This window comes from Trichechus manatus, unplaced genomic scaffold (assembly GCF_000243295.1).
Source record: "Trichechus manatus latirostris isolate Lorelei unplaced genomic scaffold, TriManLat1.0 scaffold00080, whole genome shotgun sequence".
Lineage (NCBI taxonomy): Eukaryota > Metazoa > Chordata > Mammalia > Sirenia > Trichechidae > Trichechus > Trichechus manatus.
The window spans coordinates 886,878-906,862 of NW_004444016.1; the positions used below are offsets into that span (position 1 = coordinate 886,878).

At 44.1% G+C, this 19,985-nt stretch overlaps 1 protein-coding gene across 1 annotated transcript in view; it reads right to left on the minus strand.

Moving 5' to 3' along the window:
• Window positions 1-19,985, minus strand: part of SLC47A1 (solute carrier family 47 member 1) — a 194,367-nt gene that overhangs the window by 143,198 nt on the left and 31,184 nt on the right. Inside the window, 2 exon segments of the mRNA XM_023735513.1 lie at window positions 15,012-15,130; window positions 17,168-17,262. Of these exon segments, the coding sequence (XP_023591281.1) occupies window positions 15,012-15,130; window positions 17,168-17,262 (214 nt within the window).

Here is a 19,985-nt window from a genome sequence, read left to right on the forward strand (position 1 = left end):
ACTGTACTTTAGATGAAGGTTTACAGAACAAAGTAGCTTCTTGTTAAACAGTACATATATTGTTTTATGACATCAGTTAACAACCCCACAACATGTCAACACTCTTCCTTCTCAACCTTGGGTTCCCTCTTACCAGCTTTCCTGTCCCCTCCTGCCTTTTAGTCCTTGTCCCTGGGCTGTTGTGCCCCTTCAGTCTTGTTTTGTTTTATAGGCCTGTCTAATCTTTGGCTGAAGGGTGAACCTCAGGAGTGACTTCATTACTGAGCTAAAAGGGTGTCTGGGGGCCATACTCTTAGGGTTTCTACAGTCTCTGTTAGGCCAATAAGTCTGGTCTTTTTTTGGGAGTTAGAATTTTGTTATATATTTTTCTCCAGCTCTGTCCGGGACCCTCTATTGTGATACCTGTCAGAGCAGTCAGTGGTGGTAGCCAGACACCATTGGTTGCTCCTACTTTTCTACTTTTGCTAGACAAAGTGGAGAAAGAAAAGGAAAGAAAAGGATCAGGTCAGGGCTTCAAAGTCCCAGCTCCAGTGCCACACAGAGGACCCAAAAGTTGCTATTTGTGCCCTGAAAGAAAGCCTTATTTCCTGTTGTTGACACAGCCGAGATTGCTGAAAATCAAACCCAGAGTCTTACCCTAAGAGTGGCTGAATTACAATGCCAACTGAATTCCCAACCTTGAAAGGTATCTGAGGTTAAAGTGTGGGTATTGACTGGGAAGAAATGGGATCCTGAAAATTTGGATGGGAACATTAAGTGCCTAAATTCTGCTGAATCACCCTTGTCAGTAAAACCAGCCCCTCCACCCCAATCTGAAGAGATTACTCCAGATTTGTCTGCTGAGCCACCTTTAACCAGTAAAATCATTCCTTCCACCCCCACCTAGTGAGATTAACCCAGCTGTGTCTGAGAAGTCCTTGCCTGGGGCATTGCCTGGAGTGATGCTGAGGCATTGACTTAGGCATTGCCTAAGGCAGATGCCTTGCAAGACATTGCTGAATGTCCCCAGGATCCAATCTACCACACATTTTTGCTTCTCAGTCTACAACTAGACTCGAGTCCCAGTGGGCCCTAAGAAGTGATGTACAAAGTGTGACTCATGAGGAGGTACGTAGTTCCCCAAAAGAACTCCTTAATTTTTCTAATGTATACAACAGAAATCTGGGGAATATGTGTTGGAATAGCTATTAAGGGTGTGGGATAATGGTGCAAGGCACATTAAGTTGGATCAGTTTGAGTTTACTGATATAAGCCCACTCAATGTTTCAGCTAGAGGAGTTCTGGGAGTACCCAAAGGACAAACACCTTTCACCACAACTGTAAGGAATAAATTTGTGGAGGGGGCCCTAGCATCCTTGAAGACCACTGTGATTGCTCTTCTCTGAAGGTCAGATATTACAGTGGTAACTGCCTTCACTGAACTGGGGAACCTAACTACAGTAGGGGTGATTGGAGCCTGGGGTGGCAGAGACAAGTGGCAGCACTTAATCATCAAAGACAAGGTGGGTGTGGTTACCATAATGGACAGCACATTCAAAGCAGTAATCAGAATAGTCTGACTCGCATAGACTTACAGAATTGGGTACTTAGTCACGGTGTCCCTAGGAGTGAAATAGATGAGAAATGTACTAAATACATACTTGATCTGTATAAGTGGAAGTATTCTAGGTCAAGTGAGTGGCAATCTAACTTGAATCACCAAAACAGAGAGTCACAGCCCCTCAATCAATTCACTGACTTAAGCCAGTTTGCAGACCCACAACAACTTGAATGAAAGGGAGATCAGGTTCCCTTGAGGAAGGACCCCATGACACTGGAAAACTTCATTCTGTTAATCTCTCTCCCAGCTTTCTCCAAAGGGATCTATGGCCTTTTATGAATGTGTTTACTGAGAAAAGGAAATAATCAGACTTTCTGGAGATTACTGGACACTGACTCTGAACTGACACTAATTCCAAGGAAGACCCAAAACATCACTGTGGTCCACCAGTCAGAGTAGGGGTGTATGAAAGTCAGAATATTAATGGAATCTTAGCTCAGTTCCAACTCACAGTGGGTCCAGTGGGTCCTCAAACCCATCCTGCAGTGATTTCCCCAGTTCCAGAATGCATAATTGGAATAGACATACTTAGCAACTGGCAGAACCCCTACATTGGATCTCTGACAAGTGGAGTAAGGGCTATTATGGCAGGAAAAGCCAAGTGGAAGCCATTAGAACTGTCCCTAAGAAAATATTAAACCAAAAATTCCTCGAGGGACTGCAGAGATTAACACCATCATTAAGGACTTGAAGATTGCAGGGGTGGTGATTCACAACATATCCCCATTCAACTAACCTATTTGGCCTGTGCAGAAAACAGATGAATCCTGGAGAATGACAGTGGATTACTGTAAACTTAATCAGGTGATGACTCCAATTGCAGCTGCTGTTCCAGATGTAGTTTCATTGCTTGAGAAAATGAATACATCTCCTGGTACCTGGTATGAAGTTATTGATCTGGCTAATGCCTTTTTCTCCATACCTGTTTCTAAGGACCACTAGAAACAGTTTGCCTTTAGCTGGCAAGGCCAGCAATACACCTTCAGTGTCCTACCTCACTGCTGTATCAACTATACAGCTCTATGTCACAATTTAGTCAACAAGGACTTTGATCACCTTTCCCTTCCACAAGATGTCACACTGGTCCATTATATTGCTATTATGCTGATTGGATTTAGTAAGGAAGAAGTACCAACAACTCTAGACCTATTGGTAAGACATTTGTGTGCCAGAGGGTGGGAAATTAACTAGACAAAAATTCAGGCAACTTCCACCTCAGTGAAATTTCTAGGGGTCCAGTGGTGTAGGTCATGTCAATATTCCCTCTAAAGTGAAGGATAAGTTGTTGCATCTGGCTTCTCCTACAACTAAAAAGGAGATGCAATGCCTGGGGGGCATATTTAGATTTTGGACGCAGCATATCCCTCATTTGGGTGTGCTACTCTAGCCTATTTACCAAATGACTAAAAAAGCTACTAGCTTTTAGTGGGGACAAAACAAGAGCAGATTCTGCAACAGGTCCAGACCAGCCGCTCTGCCACTTGGGCCATATGATCCAGCTGATTCAATGTTGTTTGAAGTGTCAGTTACAGATAGAGATGGTGTTTGGAGTCTTTGGCAGGTCCCTGTTGGTGAATTACAGTGAAGACCCTTACGATTTTGGAACAAAGCCCTGCCATCCTCTGCAGATAACTACTCTGCTTTTGAGAAACAGCTTTTGGCTTGTTACTGGGCCTTAGTAGAGACTGAACATTTAACCATGAGCCACCAAGTTACCATGTGACTTGGGTTTCCCAACAGGAACTGGGTATCTTCATACCCACAATGTCATAAAGTTGGACGTGCACAGCAGCACTACATAGTCAAATGAAGTGGTATATACACGATTGGGTCCAAGCAGGCCCTGAAGGCATAAGTAAGTTACATGAGGAAGTGGCCCAAATGCCCATGGTCCCCACTCCTGTCACATTATCTTCCCTCTCTCAGTCTGCACCTATGGCCTCATGGAGAGTTCCTTAAGATCAGCTGACTAAGGAAGAGAAAAACTCATGCCTGGTTTACAGATGGTTCTGCAGGATATGCAGGAACCACTCAAAAGTGGACAGTGGCAGCACTGCAGCCCTTTCTGGGACTTCCCTGAAAGACAGTTGTGAAGGGAAATCCTCCCAGTGGGCAGAACTTCAAGCAGTGCACCTGGTGGTTCATTTTGCGTGGAAGGAGAAATGGCCAGATATGCAACTGTATACTGATTTCATGGGCTGTGGTCAATGTTTTGACTGGATGATCAGGGATTTGGAAGGAAGATGAAAAATTAGTGACAAGGAGGTATGGGAAAGAGATATATGGATAGACCTCTCTGAATAGACCAAAAAAGTGAAGCTATTTGTATCTCATGTGAATGCCTACCAAAGGATGACCTCAGCAGAGAATGAGTTTAACAATCAAGTGGACAGAATGAAGCATTCTGTGGATACCAGTCAGCCTCTTTCCCCAGCTACTCCTGTCATTGCCCAAATGGCTCATGAACAAAGTGGCTATGGTGGCAGGGATGGAGGTTATGTATGGGCTCAGCAACATGGACTTTCACTTGCAAAGGCCAACTTGGCTACAGCCACTGCTGAGTGCCCAATCTGTCCACAGCAGAGTCCAGCACTGAGTCCCCGATATGACAGTGTTCTCTGGCCAATCAGCCAACAACCTGGTGGCAGATTGATTACATTAGACCTCTTCCATCATGGAAAGGGCAGTGTTTTGTTCTTACTGGGACAGACACTCTGGATACGGATTTGCCGTCCCTGCATACCACACTTCTGCCAAAACTACCATCCATGGACTTACAGAATGCCTTATCCACTGTCATGGTATCCCACACAGCATTGCCTCAGATAAGGAATTACTTCACAGCAAATGAAATGCAGCAATGAGCCCAAGCTCATGGAATACACTGGTCTTACCACGTTCCCCATCATCCTGAAGAAGCTGGCTTGAAAGAATGATGGAATGGCCTTCTAAAGGTTCCACTACGGTACCAGCTAGGTAGCAATACCTTGCAGGGATGGGGCAATATTCTCCAGGAGGATATTGCTTTAAATCAGTGTCCTATATATGGTGCTGTTTCTTTCATAGCCAGGATTCACGGTTCCAGGAATCAAGGGGTGGAAATGGGTGTGGCATCACTATTACCCATATTGATCTACTCACAAAATTTTTGCTTACTGTCGCTGTGACCCTATGCTTTGCTGATTTAGAGGTCTTAGTTCCAAAGGGTGAAATGCTCCCACCAGGAGACTGATTCCATTGAACTGTAAGTTAAGAATGCCACCCAGCCACTTGGGTTCCTCATGCCTCTGAATCTACAGGCAAAGAAGAGAGCTACCATATTGATTACTAAGGGGAAGTTGGACTGTTATGACATAATGGAGGTAAAGAAAAGTATGTCTGGGATACAGAAGATCCCTTCAGATGTCTCTTAGTATTACCATGCCCTGTGATTAAAGTCAATGAAAAATTACAGCAATGCAATTCAGACAGGACTATCAATAGCCCAGACCCTTCAGGAATGAAGGGCTGGGTCACCCCACCAGGTAAAGAACCACAATCAGCTGAGGTGCTTGCTGAGGGCAAAGGGAATATGGAATGGGTAGTGGAAGAAAGTAGTTCTAAATACCAGCTACCACCACATGATCAGTTGCAGAAACAAAGACTATAATTGTTATATTTTCTCCTTGTTTTGTTATACATGTGTGTGTGTGTGAAATATCTTTTTTTTTTTTTTGGTTCCCTCCCTTATTCCATTACTTATTATAAAAAACAAGATGTAAAAGGGGTTAGTGTGTTTTCGTTTGTACACGTTAGTTGTATCATGTTAGGTGAAAGTATGACTTTGTAATTGTCCTTATTTGGAGATTATGTATAGTTTAAGGAGATGTGTATAGGTACCAAGTTAACAAGTAGTAGATTGTGATGGTTAATGTTATATGTCAACTTGGCTAGGCTATGATTCTCGGTGGTTTTGCAGACACGGGACTGTGTGCACTTCCTTAATGTAATATAATTTAATCACTTTCCGTGGTGTGACCTGATGTGATCAGCCAATCAGTTGAAAAGGGGAGTTTCCTTGGAGGTATGGCCTGCCTCCAGTATATAAACGGATGTTCTGGCAAAAGCTTGCTCTCTCTGTTGATGCTACACTCTTCTCGTTGCCTGACCTCCGGTTCTTGGGATGTAAGCCTGCAGAAGAATCCAGGCTGCTGTCTGACCTGAAGATTTTGGATTCACCAGCCCTGGAAACCCCATGAGCCAGCAGAGCTCTCCAGCCTGCTGCCGGACCCATGGATTTTCTGCTGCCAGACCCATGGAATTGGGACTTTCCAGGTCCCACAATTGTGTGAGCCATTTCCTTGAAGTAAGTAAATATATATACATACATATTCACATATAGGTTTCACTGGTTTTGCTTCTCTAGAAAACCATAACTAAAATAGGAGGAAACTTGCACTGATGGTAGAAAACTTGGACCAACCCATCCTCTGAAGATAATTATAAAAGCTGGATATAACGAGGTAAAAATATCTTCTTGAAGGCATCAGAGAGCTAACAATTTAATGAAGAGTCATCAGGGTAAGATCTAGGGAAAGCCAGAAATCCAGAAGGGGGAGCCCAGCATTTGGTGCTGCTTTTGTGCCAAGAGTTCTCCATCAGAAACGTGTGGCTAAGGGACTCAGTAGTGCTTCAGGAGTTCAGTAGGTGCCAAGTGTGAGGTCATGGAAACCCTTCTGTACTTTGGGCTGGAACCATTAAGGGCTACATCCAAGAACTAAGGCTGAAATGAGAAGTAAACAAACACTCACACTAACTGCAGCTGACATTTGGGTCAGCTGGGTGGTACAGAAACATTAATTTCTGAAATTGCCCTAGACTGCTAGTACACCTAGATGTCTGACAGAAGCAAAAGAAAATTCTCTCTGAAACCAGATAACATCATTTTAGGCCTCAAATTACTTCTAAAAACAATTTTTTCCAGTATGATGTCTGGAACACAATCAAAGATAATCAGACACACAAGACTAGACCACATGAATGAGAACTGGTAGAAACAACAGAATTGGTCAGTGACTGTAATTTAGTCACTCTATCAAATCAAATCTATCTATCAAATCTAGGTAGAAAGGCCTATAAATCTACTTCTGAAAATTAGTCAATGAAAATCCTCTGGGTTACAACAGAATATTGTCTGATATAGTGCTGAAAAATGAGTCACCTAGGTTGAAAGCACTCAAAATACACAGTGGTTGCAAAAATTGATTCAAGCATACCAATAACAGTGAAGATGGTGCAGGACCAGGCAACATTTCATTCTACTGAACATGGGGCTGCCATATGTCGGAGCTGACACAACAGCAACTAACAACAACAAAATCAAATCAGAAGGGTTTAAATTATAAAGGAGTAAGAAAATAGTGTGAGTGCATGTCTAAGGGACTGTCTTAGGCTGGGTTCTCTAGAGAAGCAAAACCAGTGAAGCGTATTGTCTTAGTCATCTAGTGCTGCTACAACAGAAATACTACAAGTGGATGGCTTTAACAAAGAGAAATTTATTTCTTTACAGCAAAGTAGGCTAAAAGTTCAAATTCAGGGCATCAGCTCCAGGGGAAGGTTTTCTCTCTGTCAGCCTTCTCATCAATGTCCCCCCAGATTAGGAGATTCTCCACGCAGGGACCTGGGGTCCAAAAGACACGCGCTGCTCCCAGCATTGCTTTCTTGGTGGCATATGGTCCCCATCTCTCTGCTCACTTCTCTCTTTTATATCTGAAGAGATTCCCTCAGGACACAATCCAATCTTGTAGATTGAGTCCTGCCTTACTAACACAACTGCCACTCATCCTTCTTCATTAACATCATAGAGGCAGGATTTACAACATATAGGAAAATCACACAATACCAGGAATCATGGCCCAGCCAAACTGATCCACACATTTTTGGGGGGACATAATTCAATCCATGACATTCCACCCTTTGGCCCCCCAAAAATCACATCTTTGTAACATGCAAAACATATTCACCCCATCATAGTGTAGCAAAAGTCTTAACTCCAAGTCCAAAATCCAAAAATTCCTCTTCATCTGTGAAATCTAGAATACAAGTTATCTGCTTCCAAAGGTACAATGGCAAAACAGGCACAAGCTAGACATTTCCATTACAAATGGGAGAAACTGGGGGAAAAAAAGGGATAACAGGCACCAAGCAAGTTAGCAGAACAGATTACATTAGCCCTCAAGGCTTTGAAAATAATCTTCTGTTCTCTGAGACAATTTACACAATAGCCCTGCCCTCTAAACTCAAGGTATTGGCCACAGTCTCTGGATTCTGAGTGGAGGCCCCTCCGCCCTGGGCTTCAGCTCCGCCTGGGACAGCAACTCTGCTCCCTTGGCTTTAGGTGCACCATTCTCCTAGTCTGAGTGGCAACTCAACCCCTAGAAACACCAGGGGCCATGGCTCCACCCTTAGAAACCCCTTAGGTCATGGCCATACCTTTTGAGACTGAAGCAGCTCAGCTTCTTGTGTCCCTTGTCTCTTCAGCTTCTTTCCTGGTTTCTTGGCCTCTTGCCCTCTTGCTCCTTGGCCTCAAGCCCGCATCTGCCCTGCTGGGGCAAGTGTTCCAAAGCTCTGTAGCTCCACCGGTAAGTGCCCGGAGGCATTCCGCTCTGCCAGGAAGCCTCCTGTGCACAGGCACTCAGCTCCCTCACTCCGTGGGTTGCCTCCAGTGCCATCTGGCACTGGTCTCCTGGTTCTGCTGCTGCCGGTTGTCTGCTGTTGCCACTTCTCTACCAGTGCAGGTTCCCTGCTGCTGCTGGTCCTCTGCCATTGCTGCTCCACTATCCATTCACAGTTTCAAAGCCGCTTCCACATTTTAGGTATCCGTTAGAGCAGCACTCCACTCTCTCGGTACCAAATTCTGCCTCAGTCATCTAGTGCTGCTAAAACAGAAATACCAAAAGTGAATGGCTTTAACAAAGAGAAATTTATTTCTTCATAGTAAAGTAGGCTTAAAGTCCAAATTCAGGGCGTCAGCTCCAGGGGAAGGCTTTCTCTCTTTGTCAGCCTTCTCATCAATGCTCCCCCAGACTAGGAGCTTCTCCACAGCAGGGACCCTGGGCCCAAAGGACACGCTCTGCTCCTGGCATTGCTTTCTTGGTGGCATGTGATCCCCATCTCTCTGCTCACTTCTCTCTTTTATATCTCAAGAGATTCCCTCAGGACACAATCCAATCTTGTAGACTGAGTCCTGCCTACTAACACGACTGCCACTCTTCCTCCCTCATTAACATCATAGAGGCAGGATTTATAACACATAGGAAAATCACACAATACCAGGAATCATGGCCCAGCCAAACTGATACACACTTTTGGGGGACATAATTCAATCCATGACACGTATATATATATGCATATATATACCTACATATATATGCATATATACATATGAGCAACTGGTGGATCTGAACTGCTGACCTTCTCGTTAGCAGCGAAATGCTTAAGCACTGAGCCACCATGGCCCTATATATATGTGTATACACACACACACACACACACAGATTTATTTCAAGCAAATGACTAATGCAGTTATAAAGGCTGGCAAGTCCCAAGTCCATGGGTCAGGCATCAGGCTGGAGGCTTCTAACTCATGTAGCTGCAGGGGCTGATGAACACAACAACAGCAGGTCAGTGGCAGGCCACTGGCTCATGGGCTATGAAGGCTGTTGAATCCAAGATTAGCAAGTAAGACAGCAGGCTGCTGGCTCACAGGCTGCAGAGGCTGAGGAATCCCAAGATCAGCAGGCAACATGGCAGGCTGCTGGCTCAAGTGCCAAGAAACAGATGATGACGAGCTGGATGCAGGATCCACAGAAAGCAAGCAAGCTTTGCCAGCACGTCCCTATATATATTGTATGCAGGTCACACCCACAAGAAAATTCCACTTACAAATGACACACATCAGATCACATAATGAAGGATGACTACATCATTACATAACTGCCAAATTACATAATTTCGTAACTGCCAAACCACTGAGAATCATGGCATGACCAAGTTGATAAACAACTTTAACTATCACAGTTCACCCCTTGTAAACTTGGCGCTTGTACACATCTCCTTAAACCATACATGATCTCTATACAATTAGAAGGTCATACTTGTGCCTAACATGATACAACTAACATGCATACAACTGATAATGCACTAGCCCCATTTACATCTTGAATTTCATAAGTGAAGAAAAGAAAAATATTTCATGCACACATACAAATAAGAAATACTCATAACAATCATAGTCCTCATTTCTGCAACTGGTCATCTGGTCATAACTAGTATTTAGAACTACCTTCTTCCACCACCCATTCCATATTCCCTTTACCCTCAGCAAGCACCTCAGCTGGTCATGGTTCTTTGCCAAGCAGGGGGCCCCAAACCTTCATTCCTGAAGGGTCTGGGCCATTAGCAGTCATATTGGAATTGGGTTGGTGTAGTTTTCCATTGACTTTAATCACAGGGCATGGTAGTACTAACAGACTTCCTAAGGGATCTCCTATATTCCAGACATACTCCTCTTTATCTCCATAGTATAATATCAATCTGATTTCCCCTTGGTAATCAGGGTCAGTCACACCAGGCAATATGGTAGCTCACTTCTTTGCCTGTTGATCCACAGGCATGAGGAGCCCAAAGTGGCCAGATGGCATTCTTAACTTCCAGTTCAATGGACTCTCCAGGTGGGAGCACTCCTCCCTTTGGAACTAAGATGTCTAGACCTGCGAGCATGAAGTCACAGAGACAGGAAGCAAAAATTTTGTGAGTGGATCATTAGGGATAATAGTGAGTGGTGCCACTCCCATTTCTACCCCTTGATTCATGGACACATGAAGCCTGGTTAGGGGAGAAACAGTACCATATACTGAACAGTGGTTTATAGCATATATACCCTCCTGGAGAACATTGCCGAAACCTACAAAGTGTTGCCACTTAGCTGGCACCATAACTGTGTCTTTAGAAGGCCATTCCATTGTTCTATCAAGCGAGCTGCTTCAGGATGATGGGGAACACGGTTAAGACCAGTGCATTCCATGAGCATGGGCCCACTGTCATACTTGAAGTGAGTCCTTGATCTGAGGCAATGCTGTGTGGGAAAGCTTGACAGCAGGTAAGGCATTCTGTGAGTCCATGGAAGGTAATTTTGGCAGAGGCATTGTGTGCAGGGAAGGCAAATCTGGATCCGGAATAAGTGTCTATCCCAGTAATGATGAAATGCTCTACTTTCCGTGATAGAAGTGGCCCAATGTAATCAATTTGCCACTAGGTTGCTGGCTGATCACCTCGAGGAATGGTACCATATCGAGGACTCAATATTGGTCTTTGCTGCCGGCAGACTGGGCATTCAGCAGTGGCTGTAGCCAAGTCAGCCATGGTGAGTGGAAGTCCATGTTACTAAGCCCATGCATAACCTCCATACCTGCCTCCATGGCAAAATTCTTCATGAGCTCATTGGGCAATGATGGGAGTGGCTGGGGAAAGAGACTGACTGGTTTCCACAGAATGGGTCATTCTGTCCACTTGATTGTTAAAATCATCCTCTGTCAGGTCACCCTTTGGTGAGCATTCACATGAGACACAAATATTTTCACTTCTTTGGGCCATGCAGAGAGATTTTTTTCAGCATACCTCCTTCCCCATACCTTCTTATCACCAATTTTCCAATCATGCTTCTTACAAGTCCCTGACTATCCAGCCAAACCACTGGGCTCAGCCCATGAATCAGTGTACAATTGCACATCTGGCCATTTCTCCTTCCAAGCAAAGTGAAAAACCAGGTGCACTGCTCGAACTTCTGCCCATTGGGAGGATTTTCCTTCACCACTGTCCTTCAGGGAGGTCCCTGAAAGGGGCTGCAGTGCTGCTGCTGTCCACTTTTAAGTGGTGCCTGCATATCACCCAGAACCATCTGTAAACCAGGCATGAAATATCTCTTCCTTAGTTAACTGATCATAAGGAGTTCCCCATGAGGGTATAGGTGCAGACTGGGAGAGGGCAGGTAATGTGAAAGGAATGGAGACCATAAGCATTTGGGCCACTTCCTCATGCAACCTACTTGTGCCTCCAGGTTCTGTCTGAGCCTAGTCTCATATATACGACTTCCATTTAATGGTGGAGTCTTGTTGTGCACATCTGACCTTATGACTCTGTGAGTCAGACAACACCTAGTTCATGAACAGCAGCTCGGACCGTGTCTTAACCTGGGTTCTCTAGAGATGCAAAACCAGTAAAGTGTATAAATATATATATAGAGAGAGATTTATATCAAGGAAACCACTCACACAATTGTAGAGGCTAGAACGTCCCAAATCCATTGATCAGGGTAGAGGCCTCTCCCAAGTCATGCAGCCGCAGAAGCTGGCAAGCCCAAGATTGGCAGGTCAGAGGGCAGGGCTCCCACTCACAGGCTGTGCAGATCAACAAATCCCAGGTTCGGCAGATAAGCTAACAGCTCAAGTCCCAAGAAGCAGAGATGAGACGACAGGAGGAAGCCGCAGGATCCAGAGAGAGCAAAAAGCCAGAACGTCTGCTTATATTCAGATGCGGGCCACATCCCCAAGGAGACTCCCTTTCATCTGACCGGCTACTCACAGTATATTCAATCATGGGAGTGATTACATTAAAACACTGAGAATCATCGTCCAGCCAAGTTGACACACAATCTTAACCATCACAGGCCACACAGTGACATGGTGTCCCATGGTTAAGCATTCAGTCTCTTGAATCCCAGTAGCAAGCCAAAAGCTATTTCTCAAAAGAAGAGTAATTATCTGAAGAGGATGGCAGGCTTTGCTCCAAAATCCTAAGGATCTGCCCTGTGATTCACCAATAGGGGCCTCCCAAAGACGCCAGACAACATCTCTATCTGCAATTAACAATTCAATCATCATTGGATCAGCCAGATCATATGGCCCAAGTGACAGAGTGGCTTGCACAGCAGCCTGAACCTGTTGCAGAGCCTTCTCTTGTTCTGGGCGCCACTCAAAACTAGCAGCTTTTTTGAGTCACTTGATAAATAGGCCAGAGTAGCACACCCAAATGAGGGATACGTTGCCTCCAAAATCTAAAGAGTCCCACCAGGCTTTGTGCCTCCTTTTTAGTTGTAGGAGAAGCCAGATGTAACAAGTCATCCTTCACTTCAGAAGGAATATCTTGACATTCCCCATACCACTGGACCCCTAGAAATTTTACCGAGGTGGAAGGCCCTGGAATATTTGAGGGATTAATTTTCCACCCTCTAGCACACAAATGGAATCCTGGTAGCATAGTATATAAGAGCTCAGCTACTAACCAAAAGGTCAGCAATTCGAATCCACCAGCTGCTCCTTGGAAACACTATGGGGCAGTTCTACTCTGTCCTACAGGGTCTCTATGAGTTGGAATTGACTTGATGGCAACAGCTTTTGGTTAGCATGCAAATGTTTTACCAATAAGATCAGAGTTGTCGACACTTTTTCCTTACTAGGCCCAATCAGCATAATGTCATCAGTGTAATAAATCAACGTGAAGTCTTGTGGAAAGGAAAGGCAATAAAAGGTCCATGGACTAAATTATGACGTAGGACTGGAGAGCTGATCTCTGAGGTACAACAGTGAAGGTGTATTGCTGGCCTTGCCAGCTGAAGACAAACTGCTTTTGGTGGTCCTTTGAAACTGGAATTGAGAAAAGGGCATTGGCCAGATCATTAGCTACATACCAGGTACCAGGAGATGTATTCATTTGCTCAAGCAATGAAACCACATCTGGAACAGCAGTTGCAATTGAAGTCACCACCTGGTTAAGTTTACAGTAATCCACTGTCATTCTCCAAGATCCATGAGTTTTTTGCACAGTCCAAACAGTAAGTTGATGAGGATATGGTTGGAATCACCATCCTTGTATTCTTCAAGTCCTTGATGGGCTCCCTTCACAAATCCCTCCAGGAACGTGCCATTGCCTTTGGTTTACTATATTTCTAGGTAGGGGCAGTTAGAATGGATTCCACTTGGTTTTTCCTGCCTTAATAGCCCTTACTCCACTTGTCAGGGATCCAGTGTGGGGGTTCTGCCAGTTGCTGAGTATATCTATTCCAATTATGCATTCTGGAACTGGGTAAATCATTACAGGATGGGCTTGGGGACCCACTGGACCCACTGGGAGACAAAACTGAGCTAAGACTCCATTAATAACCTGACTTCCATATGCCCCTACTCTCACCGGTGGGCAACAGTGACATTTTGGGTCTCCTGGAATTAGTATCAGTTCAGAGACAGTATCCAGTAATCCTCAAAAAGTCTGATTATTTCCTTTTCGCCAACGAACAGTCACTCTCGTAAAAGGCCCTAGATCCCTTTGGGGAAGGCTGGGATAAAGATTAACAGTATAAATTTTTGGTAGCGTAGTTGGTCCTTCCTCAAGGGGACCTGGCCTCCCCTTCATTCAAGGGTTTGTGGGTCTGTAAACTCGCTTAAGTCTGGGAATTGATTGAGGGGCTGTGATTCTCTATTCTGGCAATTCAAGTTAGACTGCTGTTCACTTGACCTAGAATTCTTCCACTTATAATAGATTTTCTCTCCATTTCACTCCTATGGACACCATGACTATTTAGCCAATGCCGTAAGTTCATACAAGTCAGACTATTCTGATTACTGCTCTGAATCCACTGTTCATTATGGTAATCATGTTCTCCTTGTCTTTGTCGACTGAGTGCCACCACTTGTCCTCTACCAGCACAAGATTCAAACAGCCCCATTGTAGTTAGTGTCTTAATTCATTTAGGGAAGTTCCCTCTGTCAATCCTAACTTACATAAAATAGCAATCACAGTAGTCTTCAAGGATGCTGGGGCTCCCTTCACAAATTTGTTCCTCACCGTTGTGGTAAAAGATGTGTCCTCTGGGCACTCAGCATGTGGGTATTGTGGGTCTAACCTGATAAATCCACTGTAACATGCCCATTTCCCTAAGCCTTTGGATATCTTCTTCTACAGTATACCAAGGCAGGTCTGGTACTTCAACTTGTAGGCCACTGCTTAATTCATGCTTCAGCAAACCAAACAAACTCTTAGATCCTTTTCTAACCTCTCGAGTCGAAACACTGAATGAAGAATCTGTGCTTAGTGGGCCCATATCAATAAACTCAGACTGATCCAATTTTATGTTCCCTGCACTATTATCCCACATCCTTAACAGCCATTCCCACACATATTCCCCAGGTGTCCGTTTGTACGTATTAGAAAAGTCAAGCAGTTCTTTTGGAGTATAGCCTATCTCCTCCTGGGTCATACTTTGTACATCACTTCTTGAGGCTCGCTGGGACTTAAGTTTAGTTATAGGTCTAGAAGCAAAAATGGGTAGTGGGGGTGGATCCTGGGAACATTCAGCAATGTCTTGTAAGGCATCTACCTCAGGCAATGCTCCAGGCTCTGTCCCATGCACTATCTCAGCCAAAGACTCTTCAGACACAGCTGGGTTAATCTCATCTGATGGAGGTGGAGGGGTAACGGTTTTACTGGGGAGTATGCCTTAGCAGACAAAGATGGAGTAATCTCTTCAGATGGGAATAAGAGGGCTGATTGTGTTGGCAGGAGTGATTCAACAGAATTGAGGGGCTCATTGTCACCACCTTCCTGATTATCTGCCTATACGTCCCCATTCCAAGTTTTAGGACCCTATTTTCCTCAATCAATGCCCCTACTTTAACTTCAGACACCATTCGAGTTTGGGAATTCAATTGGCACTGTAATTCGGCCACTCTTACGATAAGACTCTGGGTTTGGTTTGCAGCAATATCAGCTCTGTTACTGTAAAAAATAAGGCTTTCTTTCAGTGCACAAGTAGCAACTTTCATATCTTTTATGCAGTGTTTGAACTGGGACTCTGAAGACCTGAGCTCATCTCTTTCTCCCACCACTTTGTCTATCAAAAGTAGGACCAACCAACCAGCTTCCCTATACTTCTCATTCTGAAAAATTGTAGAAAAGTATCAAACATGTGATCACCCAGAGCCTCACTTCTCACCAATACCTGACCTATTGGTGGTGATATTTTGCATATTAATATTGCCACCTCATACCATGGATTAGCAGTGCCCTCTTTACTACTGGAGGCAGGGTCATCAGCACCTTAAGACTAGTCAGACTTGAAAAGCAATTTAGAAAACTCATCCTTACTGTTTTATTTCTCTAGAGCCACTCTCAGTACTCTCCCATTGCTCATTGCCATCGAGTTGATTCCAACTCATAATGATCCTAAAGGACAGAGTAGAACTGCCCCATAGGGTTTCCAAGGAGTGGCTAGTAGATTCGAACTGCCTACATTTTGGTTAGCAGCTGAGCTCTTAACCACTGTGCTACCAGGGCTATTCATAGGATATCCACTGGCTCAACAGCAGTATGTTAATGTGTGATATTAAAGCATATAAACTTTATGTCAATTTACTTCAAATTAGGTGTTACTTGCCCTCACTTGCAAAATACCTGGGTGATGCAATCCACCCAGGGGTGCCTTGGAAGAAAGGCCTGGCAATCTACTTTCAAAAATCAGCCACTGAAAACCCTATGCAACACAGTTCTATTCTAACACACATGAGGTTGCCATGAGTTGAAGTCTACTTGACAACAATTGGTTTTGGTTGACCTCACTTAAAGTTATCATTTGTTTCTGAAACATTATTGCCCTATTTAAGTGGGAGTTCACAGCAGCAAATCTAGCTGTGTCCCACATATGGCACCTCCAGTACCACCTAGGCAGGTCTGTTCAAAGAACTGAGGTACTTAACATCACACCTGGATAAAGCAGATCCTGAGAGACAGCAGAATTCCCAACCGGGGCCATTTTTAGTTTCAAACTGGCATGTACTTGAGCCTAGAAAGTGAAACTCAAAGTCAGTTCATAAGGCTTTACAAGTGTTAATAAAAAAAACATTCTACTTGACCAATATAGGAAAAGCCAAGCCATTTTCCTAACTGACAGGTAAAGTTAAGTTTCTTCAGTTCACAGATTTTGCATCATTTTTCATAAAGATTGAAATGGGAGCAGTGGGTGGGAGGAGTACTGGAGAGAGAAAGTACAAGCTGAGAGAGGAGACAGAAGATCATTTAGAATTCTCCCTTCTCTTTACTTCATCTCCTTTATCTACCAACTATTTTTATATTCAGTGTTGACCTGAGAAAGCTAAAGAGAAGGATACACACAAGTTTCTTCACAAAATATTTTGGGGTCATAAAAAACAATATTAGGATGAATTTGATGGCATCCTATCTTTCTTCAAAATTCCAATTCTTGTCCTGAAATTGGCATTTCAGGAGATAGCCTAACACAGGATGCAAGGGAGAAAGGAACCTTGTATTTTTCTATTCAACTAATAAACAAGGGGAATGGATAAAGCCAGGGCCATCTGGCCCTTTACATTTGAATTAAATCCAGTTGAAACAAACAAACAAAAGCATTAACAATAAAAGAGAAAAGAACTTTTCAAAACATAAAAGAGCTAGCCAAATATGATCCTGCTTGTTTTCTAGGAGAGGAATCTTTACTGCAACAGTCATGAGCATAGTTACCTGTTGACAGGCTTTCTTCCAATTTAGCGGAGCAATAAAGCCTAGAAAACACGCAGCTTGGGAGACTGCACAGATAATGATTCCTGACCACAGACCTAGAAGCGGAAATATTTTATAGAAGTTAATTCAGGAAAAACCGACCACCCTGGGAAGTGTGTTTCTTGTATCTCACTTCTGTAGGCCATGCTGAGTATCTGCTGACACAGCTGAGGTAGGCCCACGGTGGGTGAGAAGCCTTCCACCCGCCCTCTTGCTCGGTTCCCAGAAAGCTCGGAGACACCCAGCACTCCCTAAGGCCACCGTCTGTAATTCTAGGGATCAGAACAAATGTTCAGAGGCATTTTTTGGCCTTTGTGATCATAAGGCTTGGCAATCACAGAAACTGTCAGGACAAACTACTCCTGCCTGATTTTCCTCAAAATAGGGGACAAAATAAAAAAGCAGTCCCTGGGTGGTGTTAACCAAAAGGTTGGCAGTTCAAGTCTACCCAAAAGCACCTTTAAAGAATGGTCTGGCAATCTACTTCCAAAAAAACTGGCCATTGAAAATGTTATGCAGTGTAGTTCCACTCTGACACACATGAGATCGCCATGAGCTGGAAATGACCTGATGGCAGCTGGTGTGATAGACATAAAAAAAAGCAGAAATCACCAGCCATATAAATTAATAACGCCTCCTCCTTTAGCACTTCCTGCAGGGCCTTACTTGCTTTGAGCACAGACTTTTCTGGGAAGCTGCCAGGCCAGAGTTATCCACCAGAGATGATTAGAGAACAGGAAAGGAGAGGCCAAGTGGGAATGAAGGATGGGAAGCCCTGGAGCACTGAAAGTACTATCCAAAACCAAAACCAAACCCACTGTCATTGAGTTGACTCTGACTTCACAGTAACCCTAAAGGACAGAGTAGAACTGTCCTGCAGGGTTTCCAAGGCTGTGATCTTTACGGAAGCAGACTGCCACATCTTTCTCCTGCAAAGCAACTGGTGGGTTTGAATGACCAACCTTTTGGTTAGCAGCCAAGTGCTTAACCACTGCACCACCAGGGCACCCTGAAAGTACCATAACCAAATAAAAAGTACCATAACCAAAAAAATGGATTCTGGCTCATGGCAACTCCGTGCACAAAAGAACCTAATGCTGCCCAGTTCTGTGCCACACCCATGATTAGATGGGGATCAGACGGTTGTAATTCACAGGGTTTTTATTGGCTGACTTTCAGAAGTCAATCACCAGGCCTTTCTTCCTAGTCAGTCTTAGTCTGGAGGCTCCATTGAAACCTGTTCACCATCATAACAACACGCAAGCCTCTACTGACAAATGGGTGCTAGCTGGGCATGAGGTGCACTGGCTAGGAACTGAACCCAGGTGTCCTGCATGGAAGGTGAGAATTCTACCACTGAGCCACCACTGTCAATAGTCTGATTGTCAGAATTACCTAAGCCATGTCAGTTGGCTAGGAGAGAGGACGAAGGGGCCATATACTGTGTGTTTGAAAAGACTCCCAGAAAATTATAACAACCATTACGAATTGTTAGAGTTGCTCATGAGAATCTGTAGCAACACACCCTGCCAGAGGTGACTCAATATTCAAAACCAATTAACACTATACTTTCTTCTGAAAGGTGGTGGCAGGGATTGACTGCAGTCTTCTCAGCAGAGCCCTCACAACCCCAGAGTTCCCCATCATTTCTTTTAAGTGGTTCTTAAATCTTCTACCTTGCACATAGTAGATATGCCTTTGTTAAATGAATAAGAGAACTAACATTCCACTTGGAACATAGATGGATCTATAGAGTAGTCTCCTCTAATATTTCCATTACTGATGCCACCAGCAAATCCAAAATATGAATAATGCCAGAAATGCAGCTAAATCATTTTCTGCACCATTGTGCAAACTCAGTGAACTTTGCATTGGCCACTCCATTACTTGAACATCTCCCATATTTTTCATTAAAATATTATTGAACTTGAGAAGAATATGGAACATATTGGACTCGAAGTTTGCTCTAGGTATCAGATGACTTCTTACCATCTCTGAGCCTGCCAAGTACTCTTTGATAAAAATGAACCAAGCCAAAGCCAATCTCTAGCTCACCCAAAAGATAAGTTTTAATATAATCATTTATTATCTACCAATGTTTTCCAAATTATTATTTTAGAAATCAAAGCTGGGAAGCATTGTATTTCTCTACTTTTTAGAAGATTAGCTCTGGTGATTTCAGATGCTGAGGATTAAGTTCTTTCCTCTGAATCTAATAAGCTGATGAAGAAGTGCTCCCCAGCCTTTCTTCTGTACTGTTCACACAACACTCCCATGCCCTGTGGAGAGACCCACAACACACTAAAAGGTTGTAGCTGGCCAGAGGTGGAGGCTGTAGAATGGGACAAGGGTCACAATGAGACCATAGCTCTAGAGACACTCTGCATGTATCTACTCCTTGTGGGTCCTGCCACACTGCTTGGGCTAACACCAGGGCACGTTGCTCCAGGAGGTACACAGCCACCACAAGTTCTGTACAATCACACCAAGGCTGACCACAGCTTCCCCTTCCTCACCCCAATCACTCCAGGCTGGCCAGTCTACAATGTCTTCACTCTTGCAGACATAATCTCAGGGTCCCACCATACAAAGGGTGTCACTAAAGGAACAGAACTGGGTCCACAAAGGGTGCATTTCTGAATGCTTCCTCCACAGTGCCTGTTGTCACCTCCTCTTAAAGTGAGAAGGTGTTGAGTCAGGACAGGGAGATAACTAGAAAGGACATCTTATTCTGCTCGAAGGTGTCAGTGTAGAAGATTGCAAGCATGGGCAAGGGGGA